The 27,258-nt window shown below is 44.8% G+C and overlaps 1 protein-coding gene across 1 annotated transcript in view; it reads left to right on the top strand.

Annotated features, from left to right (window-relative positions):
- Positions 1-2,474: 2,474 nt before the first annotated feature.
- Positions 2,475-27,258, top strand: part of MSS51 (MSS51 mitochondrial translational activator) — a 33,498-nt gene continuing 8,714 nt past the window's right edge. Inside the window, exons 1-5 of the mRNA XM_034420485.3 lie at positions 2,475-2,676; positions 12,549-12,769; positions 13,667-13,822; positions 18,962-19,086; positions 20,529-21,092. Of these exons, the coding sequence (XP_034276376.2) occupies positions 12,585-12,769; positions 13,667-13,822; positions 18,962-19,086; positions 20,529-21,092 (1,030 nt within the window). The 5' untranslated portion in view covers positions 2,475-2,676; positions 12,549-12,584. The remainder of the gene's footprint in view (positions 2,677-12,548; positions 12,770-13,666; positions 13,823-18,961; positions 19,087-20,528; positions 21,093-27,258) is intronic.

Genomic DNA, 27,258 nt, shown 5'->3' with positions numbered 1-27,258 from the left:
CATTGCACAAACAACCTCCCGCCCAGCAGCATCTCTGAAACCTATAAAAATCCATGTACTCATCAAACCAATGGATCAGCTGCCCCAGAACCACAATGGCTGGTGGTTCTGTTCATCAACAAATAGATCTTTCTTTCCAATCCGCCTCCAGCCTCCATTTTATTTCCAGCATCTTTCTCCCAGCTTGGAACTGAACCAGATGGATTTTTCTGCCGACAGCATATTCCTGGGATGCTGCAACCATCGTAAACATGAAGCAGTTGCCAAGCACCTGAATTTTGATCACAATGGAGATGCTGCAACCGTCGTAAGTGTGGAAAAAGTCACTTTTTTCAATGCTGTTTTAACTTTGGACAGTCACTAAACGAACCATTGGTGAAATCTGAACCGGTTTACTACCGTTTCGCTGGATGTACATGCACGCTGTCCGCATGCATCAGGGGTGGGTTTCAAATTTTTTTACTACCGGTTCTGTGGGTGTGGCTTGGTGGGCGTGGCTTGGTGGGCGTGACAGGGGAAGGATACTGTAAAATCTCCATTCCCTCCCCACTCCAGGGGAAGGTTACTGCAAAATCCCCCTTTCCTCCCGATCAGCTGGGACTCGGGAGGCAGAGAATAGATGGGGGCGGGGCCAGTCAGCATTTTTATTACCGGTTCTCCGCACTACTCAAAATTTCCGCTATCGGAGATGTGATTGCTTAGATGCCACATATTATCATGTGTGGTGGACTTGTAAGAAAGTGAAGGCTTTTTGGATAAAAATCTGGTGGGTTATGCAAAATGTTTTGAAGAAAAAAATTCAGTTTTCTTCACAACTGTTTTTATTGGCTATAGTTAAGGGTTTTACATTGGGTGAAGTAAAGCTGATATTGTATATGGTAACAGCAGCGAGATTACTGATAGGTCAATATTGGAAAAATGAAGCTATGCCCACTATTGAAGAATGGACTTTGGAGATGGCTAGTTTTGCAGAGATGGCGAAGATTTCAGCATATCTAAAAGATTGGACACAAGAGACTTATGTATGGGAGTGGAAAAAGTGGATAGATTATGTGCAGAATAAATACCAAACTAGAAAATATCAGATAGCTTTTAACTGAATGTATTATACAGGGATAGAATAATTGAATTTTGTGAAGATTTGAATAATATACAGGGGGTGGAGGGGTTCAAGTTTTATAAAATGTGATTTTGATTTGGATTATATTTTGTGGAAGTCCTGGGGGGAGGGGAGGGTTAGGGGGGTTAGGGAGGGTTAGGGGGGATAGGGAGGGCTGGGGGGGGAAACTGGGGAGAAAATGTATTTGTAAAACCTTTTCAATAAAATAAAAAAAAAAATTCCGCTACCGGTTCTCCAGAACTAGTCAGAACCTGCTGAAACCCACCTCTGGCGTGCATGTGCAGTGCACACCACGCACGCCAAAAGGAGGCATGGGGGGGGTCGGATGGTGATTAGCTGTGGCGCGTGATTTTTTAAAAAACTTTTAAAAGCATTTTTTTTACAACCTATTCGAATAGGTTGTAAAAAAATGCTTTTAAAAGTAGGAAAAAAAAGGCTCTGAGATCACGCAGCTCAGCTGGGATCGTCAGAGCTTTTTTTTTTTTAAAAAAAGAAACCTTTTAAAAGCATTTTTTAAAAGAAGTGGCAAGCGGGCGATTGGGTGGGCATGGGTGGGCATGGGTGGGCGTGGAGGGGGGGCAGGGATTTTTGCTACCGGTTCTCTGAACCACCTGCTGCCATCGCTACCGGATTGGCCGAACCGGTCCGAACTGGGAGCATTTCACCCCTGAAACGAACTCGTGTAAATTCAGGACTACCTGTCTAGCATACACTGGTTCAGATCAGTGGTGAAATCTAAAATTTGCTACTACCGGTTTTGTTGGCGTGGCTTGGTGGGAAGGTAATGTGACTGGGTGGACGTAGCCATTTTTTTTTTTTTTACTTTTAAAACCATTTTTTCTACAACCTCTGTGATGAAGAGGTTGTAAAAAAATGCTTTCAAAAGGCTCTGATGATCCCAGCTGAGTTGCCTGATTGGCAGAGGCTTTTTAAAAAAGCCTCTGCCGATCAGGCAACTCAGCTGGGATCGTCAGAGGCATTTAAAAGAAAAAAATGTTTTGTTTCTGTTAAAAGCCTCTGAGGATCCCAGCTGAGCCGCACGATCATGAGAGGCTTTTTTTTTTTTTTTTACTTTTAAAAGCATTTTTTCGGCCAAAGAGGTTGTAGATAAAATGCTTTTAAAAGTAAAAAAAAAAAGCCTCTGATGATTGTGCGGCTCAGCTGAGCATGGGGGGAGTGGGGCACAGGGATTTTTGTTACCAGTTCTCCGAACCACCCGTCGCCATCACTACCAGATCAGGCGATCCGGTCCGAACCGGGAGCATTTCACCCCTGGTTTAGATGCTTTTGTAATGTCCCCTCTCTTCCTGTAGGGGGCAGATGCAGCCCAAAGAGGATGCTGAGACTATTGGCAGGGAAGATAAATTCAGCATTCAACAGTTCTCTTGCCCAAATAGTCTGAATCTTCCTCCTGTCAGATCGGGGAGGGGGGGGCTGGCTGGATCCTCACAAATGAGAGGCCTCCTGTAGCATTTCTGCATTGAGAAGGTGGGGACAGCACAAGAAACTTTCTTTCCCTCTTCCTGGACCATCCAAGGAACGAAGACATCGAGCAGGTGAATTTGTCTCCCGAGCTTTAAATCTAACCTTTTAAGGTTGTGCCTTGCTTGACTAGCATTTTCATAAAATCCTCCTAACCTAGTTAGATAAAGATCATTTTTATTTATGGGTTTACTAGCTCGCACGGTACTTTACTTTAAGCCACAGTAGCAAAAAATTCTTCTAATAACAAAATTTTTTTCCCCCTTGCTGTCTGCTTGGGTCAATCTGCTCGCTCCCCCCCCCAACTATTTGAGTTTGCAAGAAATGGATTTTGAGACCCCTTAAAAATGGACCCCATTTAATTTTCAGTAAAATTAATTTTGTTCTGGCTGTGAGAAACAGACAAGATATTCTGTCTCCTTTTTCCCCTTTTTTGGGAGAAAGTGTTCTTTGGGAACAAATTCTGGTCTCTCTCCTGGAGGAAAACGCTGCCAGGGTTTAACAAGAAAGAAAAATATTGATTTATGCATTTATTTGTTATTTATGCACGGGTCCCACATTTTGTAGAGATTTTGCAAAGCTTGTGCTGTTTTGTAAACACCAGCTAATATGCCCTTGGATGTGGGAGGCGGCCAAGCTCATGATGGGGTTGGCTTCTCTGTGGGTTGTTTGAGCCAAACCCCTGGGGTTTATCCTGTAAATCATGGCTCCTTAACCCTGGATTGGTACATTTCGTGAATACAGCTGATTACATCGCAAAACAATTTTTTAAAAAAAAATTGATTTATATGCCGTCCTTCTCCGGAGACTCAGGGCGGCTTACAATGCACTAAGCAATAGCCTTCATACTTTTGTATATTTTATACAAAGTCAGCTTATTGCCCCCACAATCCGGGTCCTCATTTTACCTACCTTAGAAAGGATGGAAGGCTGAGTCGACCATGAAGCCTGGTGAGATTCGAACTTACAGTAATTGCAGGCAGCTGGATGTTAAATGCTGCCTTAGTAGGAGGCATTAGCCTCCTACGCTACTCAGGCTCCTTTTAAAACAGATGCTATATTTTCACTGTACAGATATCATATTTCCCCGAAAATAAGACCCTGTCTTATATTTTTTTGAACCTGGAAATTAGTGTTTGGCCTTATTTTTGGGGAGGTCTATTTTGGGGCACATGGCGCAAGATGGGGCTCCTCTTGCCATCTTACCTGATTTCCAGCTCTGTCTCCCTAACCCTAACCAGAGGAAATGGCAGGGACTGGCTGCACATGTGATTAAATATTTTTGGGAAGGGCTTATTTTCGGGAAGGGGTTACTTTTTGGGAGGGTTTACTTTAACACATGCGCTCAAAAGCCCGATTAGGCTTATTATCAGGGAATGTCTTATTTTAGGGGAAACAGGGTAGTCCTCGACTTACAACCTCAATTAGCAGCCAAATTTCCATTGCTAAGCAAAGCAGTTCAGTGAATCGTGCCTGATTCTTCGACCTTTTTGCCATGGCTGTTAAGTGAATTGCACAATCCTTAAACGAACCTGGCTTCCCACGTTGACTATGTTTGTCAGAAGCCAAGTGGAAAGGTCGCAAAAGGTCATCACATGACCCATGATGCTAAGGTAAAGGTAATGGTTCCCCTCGCATATATATATATATACCTGTTGGCTCCTATTAGATGGCTGTATTTAAGCTTGGTAAGGTAAAAGTTCCCCTTGCACATATGTGCTAATCGTTCCCGACTCTAGGGGGCAATGCTCATCTCCGTTTCAAAGCCGAAGAGTCAGCACTGTCCGAAGATGTCTCTGTGGTCATGTGGCCGGCATGACTCAACACCAAAGGCGCACGGAACGCTGTTCCTTTCCCACCAAAGGTGGTCCCTGTTTTTCTACTTGCATTTTTTACGTGCTTTCGAACTGCTAGGTTGGCAGAAGCTGGGACAAGGAACGGGAGCTCACCCCATTACGCGGCACTAGGGATTAGAACCGCTGAACTGCCGACCTTTTCAATCGACAAGCACAGCATCTTAGCCACTGAGCCACCATGTCCCTTATGTATTTATGTATCATAGATACATGCCAAAACACCTGAATTTTGGGGATGCTGTGATGGTTTTAAGTGTGAGTACCAGTTGTAAGTCACTTTTTCCAGTGCTTGAACAGTTGCTAGACAAAAGATGGTGAGTTAAGGACTACCTGTAGTATAGTGGTGGCAAGAGGCAGAGGAACATTCTATGAGCTTGGAAGCCTGGAAGATCTCCAGATGTTCCATAAGAGTCTATTTCTTTTCCCCTGGCTCTGTTCCTCAACTCCAATCAGTTCATTGGTTGATTTGTGGGTGGTATCAGACTAGAATAGTATCTACCTCACCCACGTTGGCCAACGTTGGCTTTTTTTTTTTAACCGTAAAGATTCATGACAGTTGAATATGGTTCCCATCCTACTCCTGCAAACCTCTCATTTTAAAAAGAAGAAGTTTGGAAGAAGCACAATAGAAACAGACCGATGCAACTGAACTTTAGTGTTGGAGCTCTTGAGTGGAGCATGAACAGTTACCTTGTTCCCCCCAAAATAAGACATCTCCTGATAATAAGACCAATCGGGCTTTTGAGCACATGGCAAATAAGGCCAAGCGCTTATTTCAGGGTTCAAAAAAATATAAGAAGGGTCTAATTTTCGGGGAAAAACGGTATCTATCTATCTATCTATCTATCTATCTATCTATCTATCTATCTATCTATCCATCCATCCATCCATCCATCTCTCTATCATCTCTCTATCATCTATCATATATATATGGTCTTTGGTTATTTGGGTTTTCTCCCGCGTAAAATTGGAAGTGTCTTGGCGACATTTCGATGAAGTCTCATTCGTCATCTTCAGGATGGTGTTTTCAGCTTCGTGCTTCTAAGAGCAAGTCTTACGCGGGAGAAAACCCGAATAACCAAAGACCTACATACAAACACCCACGAAAACCTCAGAAAACATCTATCTATCTATCTATCATCTATCTATCTATCTATCTATCTATCTATCTATCTATCTATCTACCTTCTATCTATCTATCTATCTATCTATCTATCTATCTATCTATCATCTCTCTATCATCTATCATCTCTCTGTCTCTATCATCTCTCTATCATCTCTCTTTCATCTCTATCATCTATCTATCTATCTATCTATCTATCTATCTATCTATCTATCTATCCATCCATCCATCTATCTCTCTATCATCTCTCTATCATCTATCATATATATATGGTCTTTGGTTATTTGGGTTTTCTCCCGCGTAAAATTGGAAGTGTCTTGGCGACCTTTTGATGAAGACTCATTCGTCATCTTCAGGATGGTGTTTTCAGCTTCGTGCTTCTAGGAGCAAGTCTTACGCGGGAGAAAACCCGAATAACCAAAGACCTACATACAAACACCCACGAAAACCTCAGAAAACATCTATCTATCTATCTATCATCTATCTGTCTATCTATCTATCTATCTATCTATCTATCTATCTATCTATCTACCTTCTATCTATCTATCTATCTATCTATCTATCTATCTATCTATCTATCTATCTATCATCTCTCTATCATCTATCATCTCTCTGTCTCTATCATCTCTCTATCATCTCTCTTTCATCTCTATCATCTATCTATCTATCTATCTATCTATCTATCTATCTATCTATCTATCAATCTATATCATCTCTCTCTCTCTATCTATCTACCTACCCTGTTTCCCCCAAAACAAGACATCACCTGATAATAAACCCAATCGGGCTTTTAAGCCCATGGCAATAAGGCCAACCACTTATTTAAGGGTTGAAAAAATTATAAGACAGTCTCTGTCTCTGCCTCTCTCTTTCTCTCTCTCTCATCTCTCTCTCATCTAACATATCTCTCTCTCTCCTCTATCATCTATCATCTCTCTCTTTCTCTCTCTCTCATCTCTCTCTCATCTCTTTCATCTCTATCTATCTATTATCTATCTATCATCTATCTATCTATCTATTTACCCTGTTTCCCCCAAAATAAGACATCCCCTGATAATAAGCCCAACCGGGCTTTTGAGCACATGGCATTAAGGCCAACCACTTATTTAAGGGTTGAAAAAATTATAAGACAGTCCCCCCCACTCTCTCTCTCATCTCTCTCTCATCTAACATATCTCTCTCTCTCCTCTATCATCTATCATCTCTCTCTTTCTCTCTCTCTCATCTATCTCTCATCTCTCTTTCATCTCTATCTATCTATCATCTATCTATCATCTATCTATCATCTATCTATCTATCTATCTATCTATCTATCTATCTATCTATCTATCATCTATGTATCTATGTATCTATCATCTATCTATCTATCTATCTATCTATCTATCTATCTATCTATCTATCTATCTATTTACCCTGTTTTCCCCAAAATAAGACATCCCCTGATAATAAGCCCAGCCGGGCTTTTGAGCACATGGCAATAAGGCCAAGCGCTTATTTAAGGGTTGAAAAAATTATAAGACAGTTCCCCCCCCTCTCTCTCTCATCTCTCTCTCATCTAACATATCTCTCTCTCTCCTCTCTCCTCTATCATCTCTCTCTTTCTCTCTCTTTCATCTATCTCTCATCTCTCTTTCATCTCTATCTATCTATCATCTATCTATCATCTATCTATCATCTATCTATCATCTATCTATCTATCTATCTATCTATCTATCTATCTATCTATCTATCTATCTATCTATCATCTATCTATCATCTATCTATCATCTATCTATCTATCTATCTATCTATCTATCTATCTATCTATCTATCTATCTATCTATCTACCCTGTTTCCCCCAAAATAAGACATCCCCTGATAATAAGCCCAGCCGGGCTTTTGAGCACATGGCAATAAGGCCAAGCGCTTATTTAAGGGTTGAAAAAAATATAAGACAGTCTCTGCCTCTGCCTCTCTCTTTCTCTCTCTCTCATCTCTCTCTCATCTAACATATCTCTCTCTCTCCTCTATCATCTATCATCTCTCTCTTTCTCTCTCTCTCATCTCTCTCTCATCTCTTTCATCTCTATCTATCTATTATCTATCTATCATCTATCTATCTATCTATCTATCTATCTATCTATCTATCTATCTATCTATCTATTTACCCTGTTTCCCCCAAAATAAGACATCCCCTGATAATAAGCCCAGCCGGGCTTTTGAGCACATGGCAATAAGGCCAAGCGCTTATTTAAGGGTTGAAAAAAATATAAGACAGGGTCTTATTTTCGGGGAAACATGGTAAGAAAACAGTCACATGGATCCTCCTTTCTCCAAAGCACCTGAAGGCAGGACAAGAAGTAACAGCTGGAAACTTATCAAGGAGAGAAGCAACCTAGAACTACAGAGAAATTTCCTGTCAGTGAAATCAGTGGAACAGCTTGGCTTCAGAAGTTGTGGCTGCTTCAATCACTGGAGTTTCTCAAGAAGCAACTGGACAGCTCTTCTTTGTCTGGAATGGTATAGGGCCGTGATGGCAAACCTATGGCACGCGTGCCACAGCTGGCACGCAGAGCCCTCTCTGCGGGCACGCGAGCCGTCGCCCAGCTCATGTCCACTGTGCATGCGTAGAAGGCTTTGTGCGTGCACGCATAGCGTGCTCCCGTTCCCGAACTGGTAGCCAAAGTGAGTGGATTTCACCACTGCTCTCAAGCCACAGATTTGAAAGCCACCAAGCCTTGGCACAGTAGAACCTCTGAAACCGGAGGAAGGGGAATATCTTTTCCTGTTTGACTTTAGCTCTAATCTAAAGACGTCTAAAAATAGAGCCAAGTCTGGAAGTGTCACAAGTCGGATGGGATATCACTTGTTGAAGTCTGCAGCTGGGAAGAGGGCTTAGAAAAATTCTCACAGCTGAGCTCCAACGAGGAACATCCCTGCCCATCACTCCGCCATGGCTAATTGGATATTAATTGAAAGAATTTCGCTCTATGCACGGGATAAACAGAGACATTCCAGGCACCCTGTGCCATTTTGCACCGCTAACAAGCACTGGCATACTTAATCGACAGTCCCAGTTTCTCTCTCTCTCTCTCTCCGTCTCTGTTGACGGAAAGCAAGCATTTTGCATTCTGATGACTTCTGCAGAGTGACAGACCTCAAAGCCCAGCGTTAAGCCTGGGAATCGCCTGGTTAATGGATCTCCTGAAATTCCGCTGGTTCTTTCATGAAGCAAAGCGTTTTCCCCTCCCCAAATTCACTTAAAACAAATCTCTCGGCATTTCCACCTGCTTTATCGTACGCCCTGCAAAATAGAGATTTTGGTGGGGGTGTTTTTTTTCGTGGTTTGGCCACAAACAAAGGGCTTAAAGGATTTAATGACTGTAAATGAAGACACGTGCTTAGCACTTGAGCCTTGAAGATTTACAAGTAGTCCTTGACATACGACTGTAATGGAGGCTGCCCATTGCAGTCATTAGTTGCGACGATCGTAAATCAGGTTATTCATATGACTGATCTGATTTCTCTCTCCCTCTCTCTCCCTCTCTCTCTCTCTCTCTCTCTCTCTCTCTCTCTCTCTCTCTCTCACACACACACACACACACACACACACACACACACACACACAGAGCCTGGCTAGGTGGCTCAGTGGCTAAGATACATATGGAGCTGAAAGGCGAAAGGGAAGCAGAATGCTCCCTCCCACATGTTGGGGTAGTCCAGGTGTCTTGATAGAAAAACAATCTCCCCTGTCTGAAGCTGATGAAGGGAAGAGAACTTGTGGCTCAGAGGTTAATACAACTGCCTAACATGCAGGCAGCCCAAGTTCGAATCCGAGTAAGGGTATGGCTAGCTAAATAGTTTGAAATAGATCTATACTAGACTCCCTTTATTTCTTTATCGGAGGAATATAAATTTGGTATAAAAATGGTTTGTCGTGAATGCGACTGCTTGAGGGCTCCTGGATTAGAGCTGAAAGGCGAAAGGGAAGCAGAATGCCCCCTCCCACATGTTAGGGTAGACCAGGTGCCTCGATAGAAAAACACTTTGTATGTATATATATGGTCATTAGATGAACATGGTGGTTGTAAGGTGAATTGGCAAATCCGTTGCAAATTGCTGTTTTGTTAGTCGAGGACAGCCTTTATAGGGATTTGCCACCAAATGCAATTTTCCACTCTTTGCAGGGATGTCGAAGAAGGAGGGGCAGCCTCTCGCTGAGTCCTCCAACCCATTTTTTGCAGGGTTTCTAAACAGCATAACGAATGTTCAGTGGCAAAATGCTACCCCATCTTTAAAAAAAAACAAAAACCCAACAAAGATCTGAAATGGTGCCTTAAACCTCTGGAAGGCTTAGTCAATCTATTTTCTGTATAATCTCCCATGCAAACCTAGTGAGGGAGAAACCAGATATTTCTGCCCCATGTTGTCCACATGTCACATCTTCAATGCATCTTGGTGCCATTCCTATCCTGAAAATATAGTGCTCTGGGCTGTTGGTTTGAACTCCGAGCTTGGCCCTTTTGGTTTCAAACGTTTCATCACCATTCAAGGTGACATCATCAGTGCACTCTGAATAGATGGGCAATAAATCTGTGTGTGTACGTGATGGGAAAAGGGAAGGGAGGGGATGGCAAGTATTAAAGAGCAGAGAAGCTCAGAACCAGTTTATACCAGCATCCAAGGCCAGGCATCCTGAGTAAGTATGTGGATTACCCCAAAACATCTCAGCATTCTCAAAACACTTCGGGAAATTCCGATTGGCTGAAGATGAACTGGTCACAGAGAGAAGGTTGGGATGAGAGGAAACCTTTGTGTATCTTTTGAGTACGGGAAACCCAGAGCTCACCTGACTTTACTTTAGTCAACATCCAGTGGTGGGTTCAGTCCGGTTCTATAGAACCAGTAGTAAAACCAGTGGGATGCTTTGCCCACCCACCATGACATCATCATGGGTGATCTGTGCATGTGCAGAAGGTTCGCAGAAGCGCACGCTCCCATTGCGAACCGGTAGTAAAGGTAAGTAGAACCCAACCCTGTCAACATCTCTTCGTAAAAGAATCTTTCGCTCCAACCGAATGGAGTCGAGGGTCTTTCTTTCCTAAGGGATTAGATCAGGACAGGCCTGACACTCCAAACAACCGCTTTGGAAATTCAGGTCCCAATTCTGGATATAAGTCAAGGACTCCCTGTATTTACATGGGTTGCATGTTCCAAAAATGAACACAGGCCCCAACATGAATTCTACGGCCGGGCTTAGGCTGGGGCTGTCAGTCCGACTCAGACTGGGGCTGTTAGCCGAGAGCGTCTTGCAAAACAAGCTGACAGATCTTTGGCACCAGAGCTGCTTGGACAGGCATGCTGTCAAATGAAGATTGGCTGCACTGTCTTCGGCTGGCAGCCAGCCATAGACCTTATCGTAGGCCCATCGTCTCTCTCCTAGGAAGGATTGATTTAAGGGAGCAGGTGCAAGGCAAGGGAGATGATGAAGGCTGTTAGCCGGGAGAAAAATTGGATGAGGATCCTGGAACTGCAAATAGATTCGCTGTGACAAGAGCAATCCAACAGGCAGAGGGGGAAGGGAAGAGTTTTCATTAAGGATGCTACAGGCAGTCCTCGACTTATGACCACGATTGGAACCAGGATCTCTGTTTGCTAAGCAAGGCATTTGTTACGTAACTCAGGCTCAATTTTAAGACCTTTCTTGTCGGGGTTCTTTAGCGGATTGCTTGCAGTTGTTAAGCGAATCATGAAGTTGTGGATGCTCCAACACTGGAAGGTTTTTAAGAAGAGGTTGGATAACCATTTGTCTGAAGTAGTGTAGGGATTCCTGCCTGGGCAGGGGGTTGGACTAGAAGACCTCCAAGGTCCCTTCCAACTCTGTGATTCTAAATGAAGTTGCTCAATCTCAGGTTAAAATGAAACCTTGTCAAGAACATTTTACCTTTCCCTGTTGAGCACCTTATTCCTTTCCTGACTGCCCATCCCATCTCTTCTCAAGGTGCCCCACTTGCAAGTCTAACGTATAATATTAAATTAACACAGGTAATTCTCAATTTACAGCCGTTTGTTTAGTGACTATTCAAACTTGCCGCAGCACAGAAGCAACATGACAATTTTTCACACTTATGACATTGCAGCATCCCCATGGTATTTATTTATCCCAATCCTGTATTAGAATCAAAATTCAGATGCTTGGCAACGGACTCATATTTATGATAGTTGTATGTCCCGGGGTCATGTGATCCCCTTTTGCGACCTTCGGTCAAGCAAAGTCCATGGGGAAAACCAGGTTCACTTAACAACCGTGTTATTAACTTAACAACTGCAGTGATTCACTGAACAACTGTGGCAAGAAAGGTTGTAAAATGGGGCAAAGCTCACACTTTGGGGTGTGTGTTCTGTTAAGATACAGCCTGTTGTGCTTTAAAATGGCTTCTACCGTACTGCCTTAAAATGGCTTCTACTGTACAGCACAGTGGAGTTGCCATGGTAATGGCTTCACAGTACTCCACAAGGGGGCTCCCTCTGTTTACGGGGAAAATCCAACATAAACAATTACGTTTGGTCCGGACATTTTCAACAAGGCTTTGATCATGAGGCACCAGAAAATCAGTCCTGGGATGTTTCTCCATCCCCTTCTAAATCAAGATCAGAAAAAAGCACACCAAATGATCAGGGATCAGCTAGCAAAACAACAAGGTGGTATCATTTTACTTGATGCTTCTGGGGGCACAGGGAAAACATTTTTAACTAATTTAATTCTCGCTGAAATCAGAGCTCGGGATGAAGTTGCTCTTCCTGTCTAATACAGGATTGGGATAAATAAATACCCAGGCAATGCCGGATTATCAGCTAGTATTAAATATAATCTAATGTCATGTTTACCCAACAAATTTATTCCATTCATGAAAGCCTATAGTAAGATCTACCACATCTCAAGGTGAAGGAGGTTGGAAACAATATTGGCTGCTTCCTCTTTTGATAGGTGGATTCCACTCTAGATCTTCCCAATCTGTTAAAGATGTCTCAGCGGAACAAAAAAAAGACTTCCAAAAGTGGACATTCTAAGAACAACTCAGCAAAGGGCCCAGTTCTCACCGGGGCGAAAATGGATTCGTTGGGTTTCCAAGCAATGGAGAGTAACGTTCCTGGGCTGTCCCAAGTTATCCTTCAGAAACTCAACATGAAGAATTACGATGAATATAGGTGAGCTGGATTAGCACACAGATTGAGGGAAATATTGGTGTGGGGAGTTGGGGTTAGGGTTAGACAGAAGGTCTAAAATGGCCAATGTTTGACTTGCTAGTAAACCATCAGCTCCAGTGATGGATCCTTCTGGTTTAACAACTGGTTCGGTGATTGCGCATGGTTCGCCCGAACCGGTCCGAACCAGTAGAATCCCAACCCTGATCAGCTCCATTATGTAGACCGGGCCAGGCGGTTCTACAAGAAGGCTAAAATGCATCCAGTTTTGGTCATCACACTATAAAAAAGATGTTGAGACTCTAGAAAGAGTGCAGAGAAAAGCAACAAAGGTGATTAGGGGACTGGAGGCTAAAACATACGATGAACAGTTGCAGGAACTGGGCATGGCTAGTCTAGTGAAGAGAAGGATCAAGGGAGACATGATAGCAGTCTTCCAATATTTGAGGGGCTGCCACAGAGAGGAGGAGAGGGTCAGGCTATTTTCCAAAGCACCCGAAGGCCAGACAAGGAATAATGGGTGGGAACTGAACAAGGAGAGATTCAACCTGCAAATAAGGACAGTGAGAGCAATCAACCAGTGGAACAGAAGTTGCCTTCGGAAGTTGTGAGAGCTTCATCATTGGAAGCTTTCAAGAAGAGACTGGACTGCCATATGTCAGAAATGGTGTAGGGTCTCCTGCTTAGGTGGGTGGTTGGACTAGATGACCTACAAGGTCCCTTCCAATTCTGTTAATCTGGTTATAAAATAATCTTCCAAATCTGATTGTCCTGGTCTTTCTCCTTCTTCTTATACTTCAGTGAATCAGGGCAGTGTTTACGTGATTCACTTCCAATATGAAGTGAATTGGGAATGGTCTTTTGACTTAGCATAGGATCGTTTCTTCCTCTTCCTTCCAGATCTGCGCTGGAGGGCAAAACCCCCTGCACAGATTTTGGCATCCGATCCTACTTTGAGATGTTTCAGAAAATGGAAGACACGTTCAAATTTTGCGTCGAGTGCAAGAAACTTCCCGATTCGCTACCTGACCCAAGAAGCCTACGGCGTTGCAAAAGGTAAAAATTAAACCTCCCCCTCCTTCAATACCTCAGAAAGGGTTAATTTTTTTTCTTCCTCCAGCAGAATCATTAATTAAATTAATGTATGCAAAATTGCAGCAAAAGCTTTGAAAGAAACAAAGAATGCCAGTTTAGATTTTAGGCATTGCTATCGAGATGCGATAAGGGTGGTACGGTGGCTCAGCGGTTAAGACGCTGGGCTTGTTGGCTGGAAAGCCGGCAGCCCAGGTTCAAGACCCAAGTGTCTTGTGTTGGGGTGAGCTCCCTTCCTTGCCTCAGTGTAGGGGTGAAATCTACTTACCATACCTACCGGTTCGGAAGTGCACGTGCTATGACCCTCTGTGCATGCGCAAACCCTTCTGTGCATGCACAGAGGGTAAAAAACAGGTTACTTCCTGGTTAAAACCAGGAAGTAATGACAACCAGGCAGGTGGGTGGAGCCTTGTGCCACCAGCGCTACCAGTTTTCCAAACCACCCGCTGCCAGCGCTACCGGTTAGGCTGAACTGGTCCGAACTGGTAGCATTTCACCCCTGCCTCAGTGTCAGGGTTCCAAGTAATAGATCCATAGCAAGCAAAACTCTGAGGCAGGCAGATTCCTCAAAGAATAGCTTTATTGGAAATATCATATTGGCACATATCTGGTGAAAACCAACTCTGAGGGGCCCCTCGATTTTCACCTACCGTATTTTTCGGAGTATAAGACGCACTGGAGTATAAGATGCACCTATTTTTTTTGGTGAGGAAAAGAAGAAAAAGAAATCTGCCTCTGCCTCTGAGCAATTTTGCCTCGTTGCTGCAAACAGCAAACACCCTGCTTTACTTTCATTTTCATTTTCAGCATAGCTTGATTAGCATAAGGAAAAAAAATATTTGCTCCAGCAATTTACCTCTTTGCAGCAAGCAGAAGAGCCCTGCGCAAAAGAGCTGAGAGCAAATCAGCTGAGAGTCGAGAGGCCGATCCAATCAACTTATGCTAATTAGGCTGTGCTGAAGCTGAAAGGAGCTGTTTTTTCTTGCTGTTCACTTGCAAGGAGGTAACTGCTGTGAAGCAGAGGCCAAAGGCTGGGGGCCAGTGGGTGGTGGGGCTACATTCAGTGTATAAGGTGCACCTAAATTTTCATCCCCTTTTAGGGGGGAAAAAGGTGCATCTTATACTCTGAAAAATATGGTAATTAAAAGTAAAAGTTTTCCCCTCAATCCCAAACAATCAGTCACATGGCCCAATCAAAACAGCGTCCACTTGTCTGGTCACATCATTCCTTCCTCCGGCCATGTGTGAGAACATCCTTGGTATCCGAGAGAAAGTATTTTATTTTGACTACACAACTCCAGCTATCTCTAATCCCCCCTCCCTATCCCTCAGCTCCAGTGTGGCAGCACTGAAACTTCAAGATGGCTTTGGCCAGGTCAGCTTCAGGGTTGACACTCAGCTCCTGCCAACCTCGCAGTTTGAAAGCATGCAAATGTGAATAGATAAATAGGTACCACTTTGGTGGGAAGGTAACAGCACTCCGTGATGTCATGCAGGTCACATGACCGTGGAAATATCTTCGGACAGCACTGGCTCAATGGCCTTGAAACAGCAACGAGCATTGGAGTAAAATCCAGAGACTCCTTTTACTATCAAGATACTAGTGCAGAAAGGAAGGCATTCAATCCATCTGTGATATGGGTGATATCCTGGCTTTTTTCCAGGACTTTGAGACCACCTACATGGTTCCACCAATTTTTCCCACAACAACCCCTTGAAGTAGGCTGCGTTTGTTTATACTGGACACCTAAACTTAATACGCTTAGGGATTAAGGGACGCAGTGGCTCAGTGGCTAAGACTCTGAGCTTGTCAATTAGAAGGTCGGCAGTTCAGCAGTTTGAAACCCTGGTGCTGCGTAACGGAGTGAGCTCCCGTTATTTGTCCCAGCTTCTACCAACTTAGCAGTTCGAAAGCAGGTAAAAATTTCAAGTAGAAAAATAGGGACCACCTTTGGTGGGAAGGGAACAGTGTTCCGTGCGCCTTTGGCATTTAGTCATGCCGGCACATGACCACAGAGACGTCTTCGGACAGCGCTGGCTCTTCGGCTTTGAAACAGAGATGAGCACCGCCCCCTAGAGTCGGGAACGACAAGCACGTATGTGCAAGGGGAAGCTTTACCTTACCAAGCTTAAATGCAGCCATCTAACAGGAGCCAACAGGTAACCGCAGCCTTTTCTTTGCAAATTAGGGATAAGGATTAAATTTCAAGAAGGCAAACGACCACATCGAGAGGGTCAACACAAAACAGGTGTTCAGAATAGTAAACCATAGCAAAGATAAACACGAGATGCATATTTCAAGCCTCCCGTGTCTATTGCTAAGCAACTGTGTCTTGCTGCTGAAAACAAAGATGTCTGTCAGGTTTTGCTGCTATCTTAAATAAACTTCATTCTCAAACGCAAGGTCTCTAATGAATCTTTTTTTTATTTAAGAATAGAAAGAACAACATCCCTGAACTCTTTGTGCAGCCAAAACTGGCACCTCCTTCCAAACCCCTCCCTTTCCGTTCTTCAACCCCAATGTCTCATTGGCCATCGTGCAGATCCATCTCTTCGTCCCAAGCACTTTCTTTTCACAGGAATTCTCCCCTCCCTCTATCACCCAGGTAACACTATCTACTAAAGAGCAGGAAACTAGGTAAAAGTTCATCTCAGCATTAAAGCAAAGCTTCTCCCTCTCTCATTCATGTCAGCGCTGGAGGAGATCATAATTTGGAACGCTGACATCGTCTTAGAAAAGAAGGAGGAAAGTTGACAGCATCTGTGTGGTCCTTGGCCCAAGATGTGGTTGGAAATAACACTTTCCTATTCCGGGAACATTGGTCTCAGTTGATTTCCCGGCAATGAGGGAACATGTATTCCAGAGGTGGGTTCTACTTACCTTTACTACTGGTTCGCAACAGGATCGCGCATGCGCAGATCGCTGATGATGAAATCTGGGGTGGTGGGCGGTTTTACTACCAGTTCTTGCGAACCGGTTTGAACCGGGGGCAACCCACCACTGATCTATTCGTAAAGTTTGGTGGTACTTTTCTTTCTGGTTTCCTTTTGTCCCAGGTAGAACTCTTGGGTTTGGAAAATCCATGCAGTCCTCGACTTACAACGTTTCATTTAGTGACCGTTCAAAGTTAAGACGGTGCTGAAAAAAGGACCGTTTCCCACGCTGACATCCGTTGCAGCATCCCCATGGTCACGTGATTAAAATTTCGGGCTGTCATCAACTGTTCTGTATTTATGACAATTGTACTGACCTGGTGTCTTGTCATCACCATTTTCAACCTTCCCAGCCGGCTTCCGACAAGCAGAGTCAATGAGGGGAGCCAGATTCACTTAACAACCTCATGATTCAGTTAACAACAGCAGTGATTCGCTTAACAACTGTGGCAAAAAAAGTTGAAAATGGGGCAACAATTGTCTTGCTTAGCAGTGGAAGTCTTGGTCTCCATTGGGATCGTAAGCCAAGGTCTACCTGTACTATTTTTTAAATCAAAGTAGCAGTCAGACTTCAAGTAGCCTGATGGATTCTTTGGAGTGTCCTCCATAATTTGAAGACACTTTTTGACCAGCAAGCAAAAACTCCACTGATACTAGACTTGAATCAGGTGGAGCCCCCATAAAACTCCTCTGAGATGAAAGAAAGTCTTAGAACCATAATTTGAAGACAACTCTTGTCCAGCAAGCAAAAACTCCACAGATACTAGGCGTGAATCGTGTGGAGCAGAGGTGGTATTCAACAGGTTCTGACCAGTCCTGGAGAACCAGTAGCGGAAATTTTGAGTAGTTCGGAGAACCGGTAAATACCACCTCTGACTGGCCCCACCCCCATCTATTCTCTTCCTCCCGAGTCCCAGCTGACCTGGAGGAAATGGGGATTTTGCAGTATCCTTCCCCTGCCATGCCCACTAAGCCACGCCCACAGAACTGGTAGTAAAAAAAATTGGAATCCCACCACTAATGTGGAGACCCCATAAAACTCCCTTGAGCAGTGGTGAAATTCAATTTTTTTTTACTACTGGTTCTGTGGGCGTGGCTTGGTGGGCGTGGCAGGGGAAGGATACTGCAAAATCTCGATTTCCACCCCACTCCAGGGGAATGATCCTGCAAAATCCCCATTCCCTCCCCACTCCTGGGGGAAGGATATTGCAAAATCTCCATTCCCACCCCAGTCTGCCACCCCAGTCTGCCAGCCAGAAGATGGTATTTGCCGGTTCTCCGAACTACTCAAAATTTCTGCTACTAGTTCTCCAGAACCTGTCAGAACCTGCTGGATTTCACCCCTGCATTTGAGGTTTTTGTTGTGACCTAGGCTCACTTAGTCATTACAGGACACAATTATTCTCAAACAAAACTATTTTATTATAACAGCTGAGAATTACTTCATTCCCAGTTTAGTCCAAATTAATTCCAAAACAAAGTCCTTCAGAAAAAGTCCTTTGGGCTTATCACAAAGCCTGGAGGACTTTATCTTCTTTGGCACCCTGCCAAAGGCCTTTCTTGGCAAAGCCCCACAAAGTTCAGAAACAAGAGACACCGACTGGAAAACAGATTTAGCAATGTTGCTTTCCTACAAAGAGCCCAAGAGCCTTTGCTGCTCTTTTAAGCCTTATGGGAGGGTCCAATCATCTCCTGGCCTCACTCCCGAGTCGTCCTTTTTGCTTTAGCTGCTCTTGCCTTCTGGCAGCTCTGCGCATGCATGCACAAGGAACAGGCTCCTCCTGTTCCTCTGCCTCTCTGCTGTCTGACTCTGGAGGCTCCGGAGTCCGCACATCACTCCCAGATGGCCCTGGCCCCATCTCTGTCTCCAACGCAGAGCCCTTGTCCCGGCCTTCCCCTGACTCCAAGAGTGGCCCATTGTCCTCCCCAGCCTCCTCACTGTCCAACTCTGTGGGCTGCTGGTGGACCACAACAGTTTCCAGCAAGATTAAGTAGTAGAAAGGCAATGGATAAAGGAGATGGGTGCAATCAAAGAGATTGGCAAGATGTCCTTGGAAGATTGGGAAACCACAATAGCCCGTGTTCATGACTACTTAGGTCACTGGAAGCGAAATAATGCACCTAATTCACAAATCTGGGATTGATAAATTGCTGTCCTTTTCTTTCTAGATGTCAGAATGTCTATTATTGTGGCTCCGATTGTCAGCGGTTGAACTGGCCCAGCCACAAAAAATTCTGCAAGAAACTGAAGCTGGCAGCCCTCGACCGACTTGTAGAATGGCTTGTATTCACAGGTAGCCTGATATTCAGTTGGCTGTTGTCCATCAGAAGAGGTTTAGGACATAGAACAATAGAGATGGATCCCATTAAAGTGGATTGCACCAATCCAACCAATTGTGGTTTAGTTAAAAAATGATGGTTAGACACACAAGAGACTTAGTGTGTTAGTTGGGAATATTTCAAAGACTATAGAATAATAGGGCTGGGAGGGACTTGGAGGCCTTCTAGTTCAACCCCATGCTCAAGTAGGAGACCCTATACCCATGATGGTGAACCTATGGCACGTGTAGCCATATCAGTGGTCAACTGATTTTTGGGCCTTCTGGGCCCACCAGAAGTAGGGAAATAGGCTGTTTCCTGCCTCCAAAGGACCTCGGGGGTGGGGGTGAGGCCCGTTTTTCTCTCTCCCCAGCCTCCAGAGCCTTTCTAGGAGTCTGGGGAGGGCAAAAACAGCCTTCCCCGCTCCCTGGAGGCCCTCCAGAGGCCGAAAACAGCCAACTTTGCAAACAGGACTTCCGGTCCCACCGAAAATTGGCAAATGGGCTGTTTTTGACCTCCAGAGAGCCTCCCGGGGGGGTGGGGAGGCCGTTTCCGCCCTCCCTAGACTCCTAGAAAGGCTCTGGAGGCTGGGGACAGCAAAGAACGGGCCTACCATGCCATCATGAGCGGGGGGAGGTGGGAGGGGTCCCATGCGCATGCACGGGGGTAGGGTGCATAGAATTATGGGTGTGGGCATGCACGCGCATGACACCCCCCCTCCCCCCGCTCCTGGCATGCGATGGCAAAAAGGTTAGCCATCACTGCCATTCTGAGCAAATGGCTGTCCAGTTTCTTCTTGAAAACCTCCACACTTGGAATATTGCATCTAGTTCTGGTCACCACAATATAAAAAGATGTTGAAATCCTAGAATGAATGTAGAGAAGAGCCACAAAGATGATTAGGGGACTGGAGGCTAAAACATATGAAGAACGGTTGCAGGAACTGGGTATGCCTAGTTTAATGAAAAGGAGGACCAGGGGAGACATGATAGAAGTCTTCCAATATCTCAGGGGCTGCCACAAAGAGGAGGGAGTCAAGCTATTCTCCAAAGCACCTGAGGGCAGGACAAGAAGCAATGGGTGGAAACTCATCAAGGAGAGAAGCAACCTGAAACTTCTTGACAGTGAGAACAATTAATCAGTGGAACGGTTTAGCCTCAAAAAATGTTCTATTTGAAGGCCTTCTCCATTAGAAAGGGCAACCAGCAGAATCCTTGGAGATGGGGGGAAGTGAAGGTGGTGGCCATAACCTTGTGGTTGAAGTTCTAGCCAGGCCTTCACATCATGTGGTTGTAGTCACTTTTTTTAGCCTCCCTATAGATGCTTTGTGCACTGATCTAGAGATTTGGATATTTATGGTTGCAATGACCGTACTAGGAGTCTAAGATTCTTCTAAATCCTCATTGTCTCCCTGTAGGTGACATCCCTTTCCACACAAGTGCATGGACAAAAAATATCCAGGAGCTGCAAGGCTGGGAAGACTGGTTCTTGATGCAGGAACATCTGGATGAAAAGCTTAGTGCTATCAAAGCCGGACATTATATGAACATTCTCTGGGCCAATGCGGGCAAACCAAAACCCGATGAGGTGGAGCTGATGGAGTCAATCAAGAGGGTGACCACAGATTTTTTCTCCAGGCCGGTCACCATTGGCCTCGGGCTGAGCATGTTCCATCTGGATCCTTATGCCAAGCCCATCACGGTGCATGTGGTTGGAGCTTCTCATGTGGAGACCCTCAACGCTCGGGTGACGGATTACGATGAGCTCTCCCAGATGTTTCCAAAGCATCAAGGCATAGAGGTGGGCATGGTGGGGATGGATGTGGTCGATGGACCCATCATGAGACCTCCGCTGGTGGCCTTTGGACCTCGGCAAAGGGTCTACCTCAGCAGCTACAAGGACCTTTATCACAACTTCTGGGAATCGCAGGTGGAAACTCAGCAAGCGGCGCGACCAGATCTTGTGGTCGCCTTCCATGCAGGTATGAAGGTTTATGGCATTCTTCTTGTGTTCCTGGATTATCTAGCCCCATGAGATTCAATGCTATGTAATCTAACCAGGGAGGACCAAGAGCTCAGCATAACTAGAGGACAAAATGATGGAAAGAGCTGGCTTAGGCAAGATCTCAGATCATGTAGAGCCAGTCCTTCTCTGTTTCCAGGGCAGCCCCGCGAGCCAGATCTAAGCATCCTGTGGCCGGATCCATTCCCCACGCCTTGAGTTTGACACCCATGTTCTAACCCAAATCCAGTTGAGAGATGAAATTAAAATTCACACCGGGCACATATTAATTCCAACAGGATTTGTGTTTATGGAGGGAAATCCAGGTCTGGCAGGGACTTTCTCACCATTCAGAGAGTCCTCGTATGAAATCTGCCTCCGTGCATGTCTGTCCAAAGATGGCACCTGATATTTGCACACCCAAGAAAAAGGAGGTGGGTTCAAGAAACACCGGGTGCTGCTACTCAGATCCATTCTAAATCCGTCTCTGAGCTACGAACAATGGAATTCCAGAAGAGATTAGCAGTTTATCTGTGTAAGGGAAGAATTCCAACAGATAGAAAGGCTTAAATCACCGCAGGTTATAGAACTGTTCTCTTGAAAAGGGTTTGTCTACGCCCAGAGCAAAAGGAAAAGGAGAATTTTCACCCGTTTCTGCATTTGGGCGCATTTTTCTGTCCTTGTTGGGATGGTTGGAAACCGTCAGGTTCAAAGGATCAGGACCAGGGGTGAAATGCTCCCGGTTTGGATCAGATTGCCTGATCCGGTAGCGATGGCGGTGGGTGGTTCGGAGAACCAGTAGCAAAAATCCCTGTGCCCCCCCCTCCATGCCCAACTGAGCCGCACGATCATCAGAGGCTTTTTTTTTTTACTTTTAAAAGCATTTTTTCTACAACCTCTTCCGACGAAAAAATGCTTTTGAAAGTAAAAAAAAAAAAAAGCCTCTGATGATCGCGTGGCTCAGCTGGGATCCTCAGAGGCTTTTCAAAGCATTTTTTCCTGCAACCTCTTGGCCGAAGAGGTGGTAAAAAAAATGCTTTGAAAAGTCTCTGACGATCCCAGCTGAGTTGCCTGATCGTCAGAGAGGCGTTACAAACATTAGAAAAAATGCTTTGAAAAGTTAAAAAAAAAAAAGTTGGCCATGCCCACCCAGTCACATTACCCCCGACCCCACCAAGCCACGCCCACGGAACCGGTAGTAACAAATTTTACATTTCACCCGTGATCAGGACTGTATGTTAAGTTGCAGTTCACAAGATTTATTGCTCAAGATAAATAAGAATCTGGTCAATTAAAATTGAATGCTAACTTGGCGCCAGATAAGGGCCAATGGAATTCAAGAGGGACTATTGGATTTCGACCAATAACGATTCTAGGCTGATGACGTGCTTAACTCCACCCCACCCCGACTTTGCCTACTTTTCTGCAGAGACTGCTCAAACACATGTTTTGATCCTTTCCAGTCTGAAATGCATTGTAAGAGGAGAGCTGGGTTAGTCGATGGCAGTGTTTCTCAACCTTGGCAACTTTAAGATGTGTGGGCTTCAACTCCCACAATTCCACAGCCAGCCATGCCAGACTGCCAAAGTTGAGAAACACTGGTCTGCAGTAACACAGAATCCGGAGGAGTCTATAGGTAGTCCTCAAGTTACGATCATAATGGAATCTTTCTGTTAAGGATATTCTTGGCTCATAACTGATGTTATGGGTTATTGAGCAGAGTACCCCTTGAATATGCACATGAAAGTGGCTGAGAGTGAATAACCACAGTTAATATACTGACACACTGAGTTGTCGTAGTCTTTTACTTTTTAGGAAAAATTTAGCAAAGTCCAATAACAATCCAAGTCATACACAGATAAGGTGATAGTTAAAATATCAATTCAGGGATATCCAAGTACAAAGTCTTCTTACCAGTTGTTGTCATTACACAATAAAACAGTTCTTGAGTTTCAAACAGGAACAAGTTCAGTATTAAAACATTCAATAAATAGTAGAAAGCAACAAGTAGCAATGATCAAACAGTGATCATACAGAGAGAACAGGTAGAGAGTAACAGCAAATAAGCAGATAAAATGGTGTAGTGTCCACAAGCCATGATTCAGGCTTCCCCTTAAGTACATTGGCTACAGAGCTTAGCCAATCAGGATACAGGATGATGCAATACAGTCTTAAAGCAATATAATACCTTTCGACAAACATGTATTGATAGTTTATATATTGCCTGACCAACTAGTTAGACAATAGCCATTTCCTAACACTTTCCATCATGGTCAGAAGTCATGATGATTGTAAAACGGGTCCATCATGTGACTGATGTGATTTTAGGACCTTTCTTGCGGCGGTCATTAAGTGAATGTTGCTGTCATTAAGCAAGCCAATGGTTTGCTGTGATTGTGGTTTTGCTGAAAACAGAGTGGTGCAGTGGTCTAGAGGTGGAGCTCTCACCATCAGGAGGCTGTGAGTTCGATCCTAGGTAGAAGCAGATATTTCTCTCTCTGGGCAGACTGAGAATATATCTGCTGAATAAAACTCTGCATTGGCGACAGGAAGGGCATCCGGCCAGTAAACACTCAGCTCCATTCAGTTGCCCAGACTCCACCCCGATGCAAGGGATTAGCGGGTCATTAAAAGAAGAGGCTGTGGTTTTGCTGAAAACCAGAAATAAATGCCAGTTTTTGGCAAAAAAAAAAAAAAAAGTAATGTGACTGCAGAATGCTCTAAATGGCCATAAAAGCAGCTGTATTGCCAAGTGCCTTAAGTTCAGGAGGTGGGAAGCAAGGGGCGTCCTGACCATCGGAGCTTTAAATCGAGGTCATAAGTAGCCCCAAGGTAGGTCTGTTGTAACTTCAAAATGGTTGCTAAGCAACCAGTTGTAAGTCAAGGACTACCTGTAGTGGCAGGTCTCTTTTCTGACTAACAAATTTAATAAATTTGTTGTCGCATCCCCACCCTTAATAAACTTTGTTAGTTGGGAAAGCTGCCACCAGATGCCTCCTGATTTCCCCCACTCCCGAAAAGCATCCTTAAAGAACACAGAACAAAAGGCAAAGATTACGCATGAGAGAGATTGAGAGAAAAGGAAGGAAACTTAATACATCAGACACCAGTTCTTCAACATTCCTGAGCTGGGGCATATATGGGTCATGTCAGCAGTTGTTATTTTGACTGGCAACAGGTTGACGTTGGAACCAGCTCCACCTAACTTTCTAATGAGAGCCAGTTTGGACTACTGTGTTTCCCCGAAAATAAGATCCTGTCTTATATTTTTTTTTGAACCCCAAAATAAGCACTTGGCCTTATTTTCGGGGAGATCTTATTATTTTGGGGTGCGTGGAGGAAACCAGAGGAAATGGCAGGGACTGGTACACATGTGTTTAAATATTTTCATGGAGAGTTTATTTTCAGGGGGGGCTTATTTTAGCACATGCACTCAAAAGCCCAATTGGGCTTATTATCAGAGGATGTCTTATTTTTGGGGAAACAGGGTAGTACGTAAGACAGCAGGCCAGCAAGTGAGAGACTGTGAGTTCAAGACCCACCTTAGCCATGAAAGGCAGCTGGGTGACTTGGGGCCAATCACCAGGAGACGGTGAATTCTACTCCCACCTTAGCCATGAAAGCCAGCTGGGTGATTTTGGGCCAATCACCAGGAGACTGGGATTTCTAGTCCTACCTGACTGGCAGCAGAGTGACTTTGTGCCAATCAACGGGGAATTCTAGTTCTACCTTAGGCACAAACGCTGGCTGGGTGAGCCAATCACTTTCTCTCAGTCCAACCCATCTCACAGCATTGTTGGCGTGGGGTAAACAGGAGGTGTATTGGCACAATCACAATGTCTGGAAGCAAGTTGTTTCACTGATTGTTCTCACCGTCAGGAAATCTGCCTGCCCCAGGTCCTTGGGAAGGACTCAATGGGGGAACAAAAATGTCAGATCCAATCTAACGCCTGGCTGAATGTGTGAGTAATAATAATGATGATGTAACCAAGGAATGACTTCACATGAGTCTACGCCAAAGGTTTCTCTCCTTCCTAAACCTCAATGGAAAACAGAAAGCTACCCAGAAGTGGATACCACCTTTTGAGGGAATAAAGCATGCACAGATCGCTGATGATGACATCCGGAGTGGTGGGCGGGGCCTCCCACCGGTTTTACTACCGGTTCTTGTGAACCGGTCCGAACCGGAGGCAACCCACCACTGGAATAAAGGTAAAGGTAAAGGTTCCCCTCACACATATGTGCCAGTCGTTCCCGACTCTACGGGGCGGTGCTCATCTCTGTTTCAAAGCTGACGAGCCAGCGCTGTCCGAAGACGTCTCTGTGGTCATTTGGCCGGCATGACTCAATGCCAAAGGTGCATGGAACGCTGTTACCTTCCCACCAAAGGTGGTCCCTATTTTTCTACTTGCATTTTTTTAATGTGCTTTCCAACTGCTAGGTTGGCAAAAGCTGGGACAAGTCACGGGAGCTCACCCCGTGATGCGCCGCTAGGGATTCGAACCGCTGAACTGCTGACCTTTCGATCGACAAACTCACTGTCTTAGCCACTGAGCCACCGTGTCCCTTTGAGGGAACACCAGCTCTTAAAGGGCAGGATGCGTTCAGTGTGCAAGGCTTCATCTGCCAAGCATCAATCACCCAGCCCTGGGGGATAAAATGACTCTTGAAAAGCCTGGGAAGCCAGCTACTGAAAGATATATTGGCCACATTCACACATCTCCCAAAGCCTTATTATTGAGCTGTGTTTGATTTGGGCTTAGTGCAAGAGATGAGCCAAGCCAGTCACAGCTTAGTTATTCGGGGTGAAGCAAGCCATGGTTTAACAGAAGGTACAAACCTAGGCAATGTGCTCAACTGGGATTTGCAGCCCTTTGCAGTGAGACCATCCATTAATTGGTCTGAATATTCCCTTTCCAAAGTAGCTAAGCTCACAGATATATTTAACCAGCTACCAGTCTAGAATTTCTCATAAGGTTGTTGTGATGCCTCTGATTTTGGGCACTGGCAAGACACCTAGAAGGAGATGCAGCTCGGCAGCAACATTTCCCACGAGGTGCCTCTGGGCCTTTTGCAAAAAACACACGAGAGATCCTTAAGTCCCAGCCAATAAAGTGAAAGAGGCCACCGGTGCTCTCACCAAGAGGACTCCTGATTCCAGAATAGCAATAGCACTTAGACCAGGGGTTGGCAATCTTAAACACTCAAAGAGCCACAAATGTCCTAACCAGAAGCCCCCTTTGTGATGTTCAATTTTGGTGCTGACTGGAAGTCCGGTTCCCCCACCATAGAGTCTCCTCCTAGCACGGCGTCTTTTTTTCCTCTGCAACTGGAAGTCTGGTTCCCCCACCATAGAGTCTCCCCCCAGCATGGCGTCCTTTTTCCTCTTCCTGTCCTAACCAAAATCCCTATCAATTGTGGAGACGACTGGTGACAAGGAGCCACAACAGAGGGAGGAAAGAGCCACATGCGGCTCCAGAGCCACAGGTTGCTGACCCCTGACTCAGATGTATATACTGCCCCATCGTGCTTTACAATGCTCTCTGGACGGTTTACAGAGTCAGTCTACTGCCCCCCCCCAACAATCTGGGTCCTCATTTTACTGAGCTCGGAAGGATGGAAGGCTGAGTCAACCTCGGTCAGGATCAAACTCCAGACTAAGGAGTTCCCCACCATCCAGTCAGAGCTGAAGAAGCTTCTTGGATGAGAAGCAAAACCTCTTCAAAGAAAAACCAGAAAGTCCAGTTGCCTCCTGAGAAAAAAGCACCTTTGGGACAACCATGACCTGGATGACGGAGAATCTCCGTAGACATCCAGACTATGGACAGAGTTTATTTATTTATTTATTGGTTCGATTTATATGCCGCCCTTCTCCGGAGACTCAGGGTGGCTTACAATGCGTTAAGCAATAGCCTTCATACTTTTGTATATACCTGCTTAGTAGGGCTTTTGCCCCCCCCGCCAAGCGGTGTTCTTTTTTTATACAAACTCAGCTTATTGCCCCCACAATCCGGGTCCTCATTTTACCTACCTCGAAAGGATGGAAGGCTGAGTCAACCTTGAGCCTGGTGAGATTCGAACTCGCCGTAATTGCAGGCAGCTGGTGTTACTTAACAGCACTTTAATTAGGCTGCAATGCTGCATTC

Source organism: Pantherophis guttatus, chromosome 14 (genome assembly GCF_059756535.1).
Source record: "Pantherophis guttatus breed Tessera chromosome 14, ASM5975653v1, whole genome shotgun sequence".
Classification (NCBI taxonomy): Eukaryota; Metazoa; Chordata; class Lepidosauria; order Squamata; family Colubridae; genus Pantherophis; species Pantherophis guttatus.
Note: the sequence above shows the minus strand (reverse complement) of the source record. Positions and strands in the feature narration are given on the sequence as shown.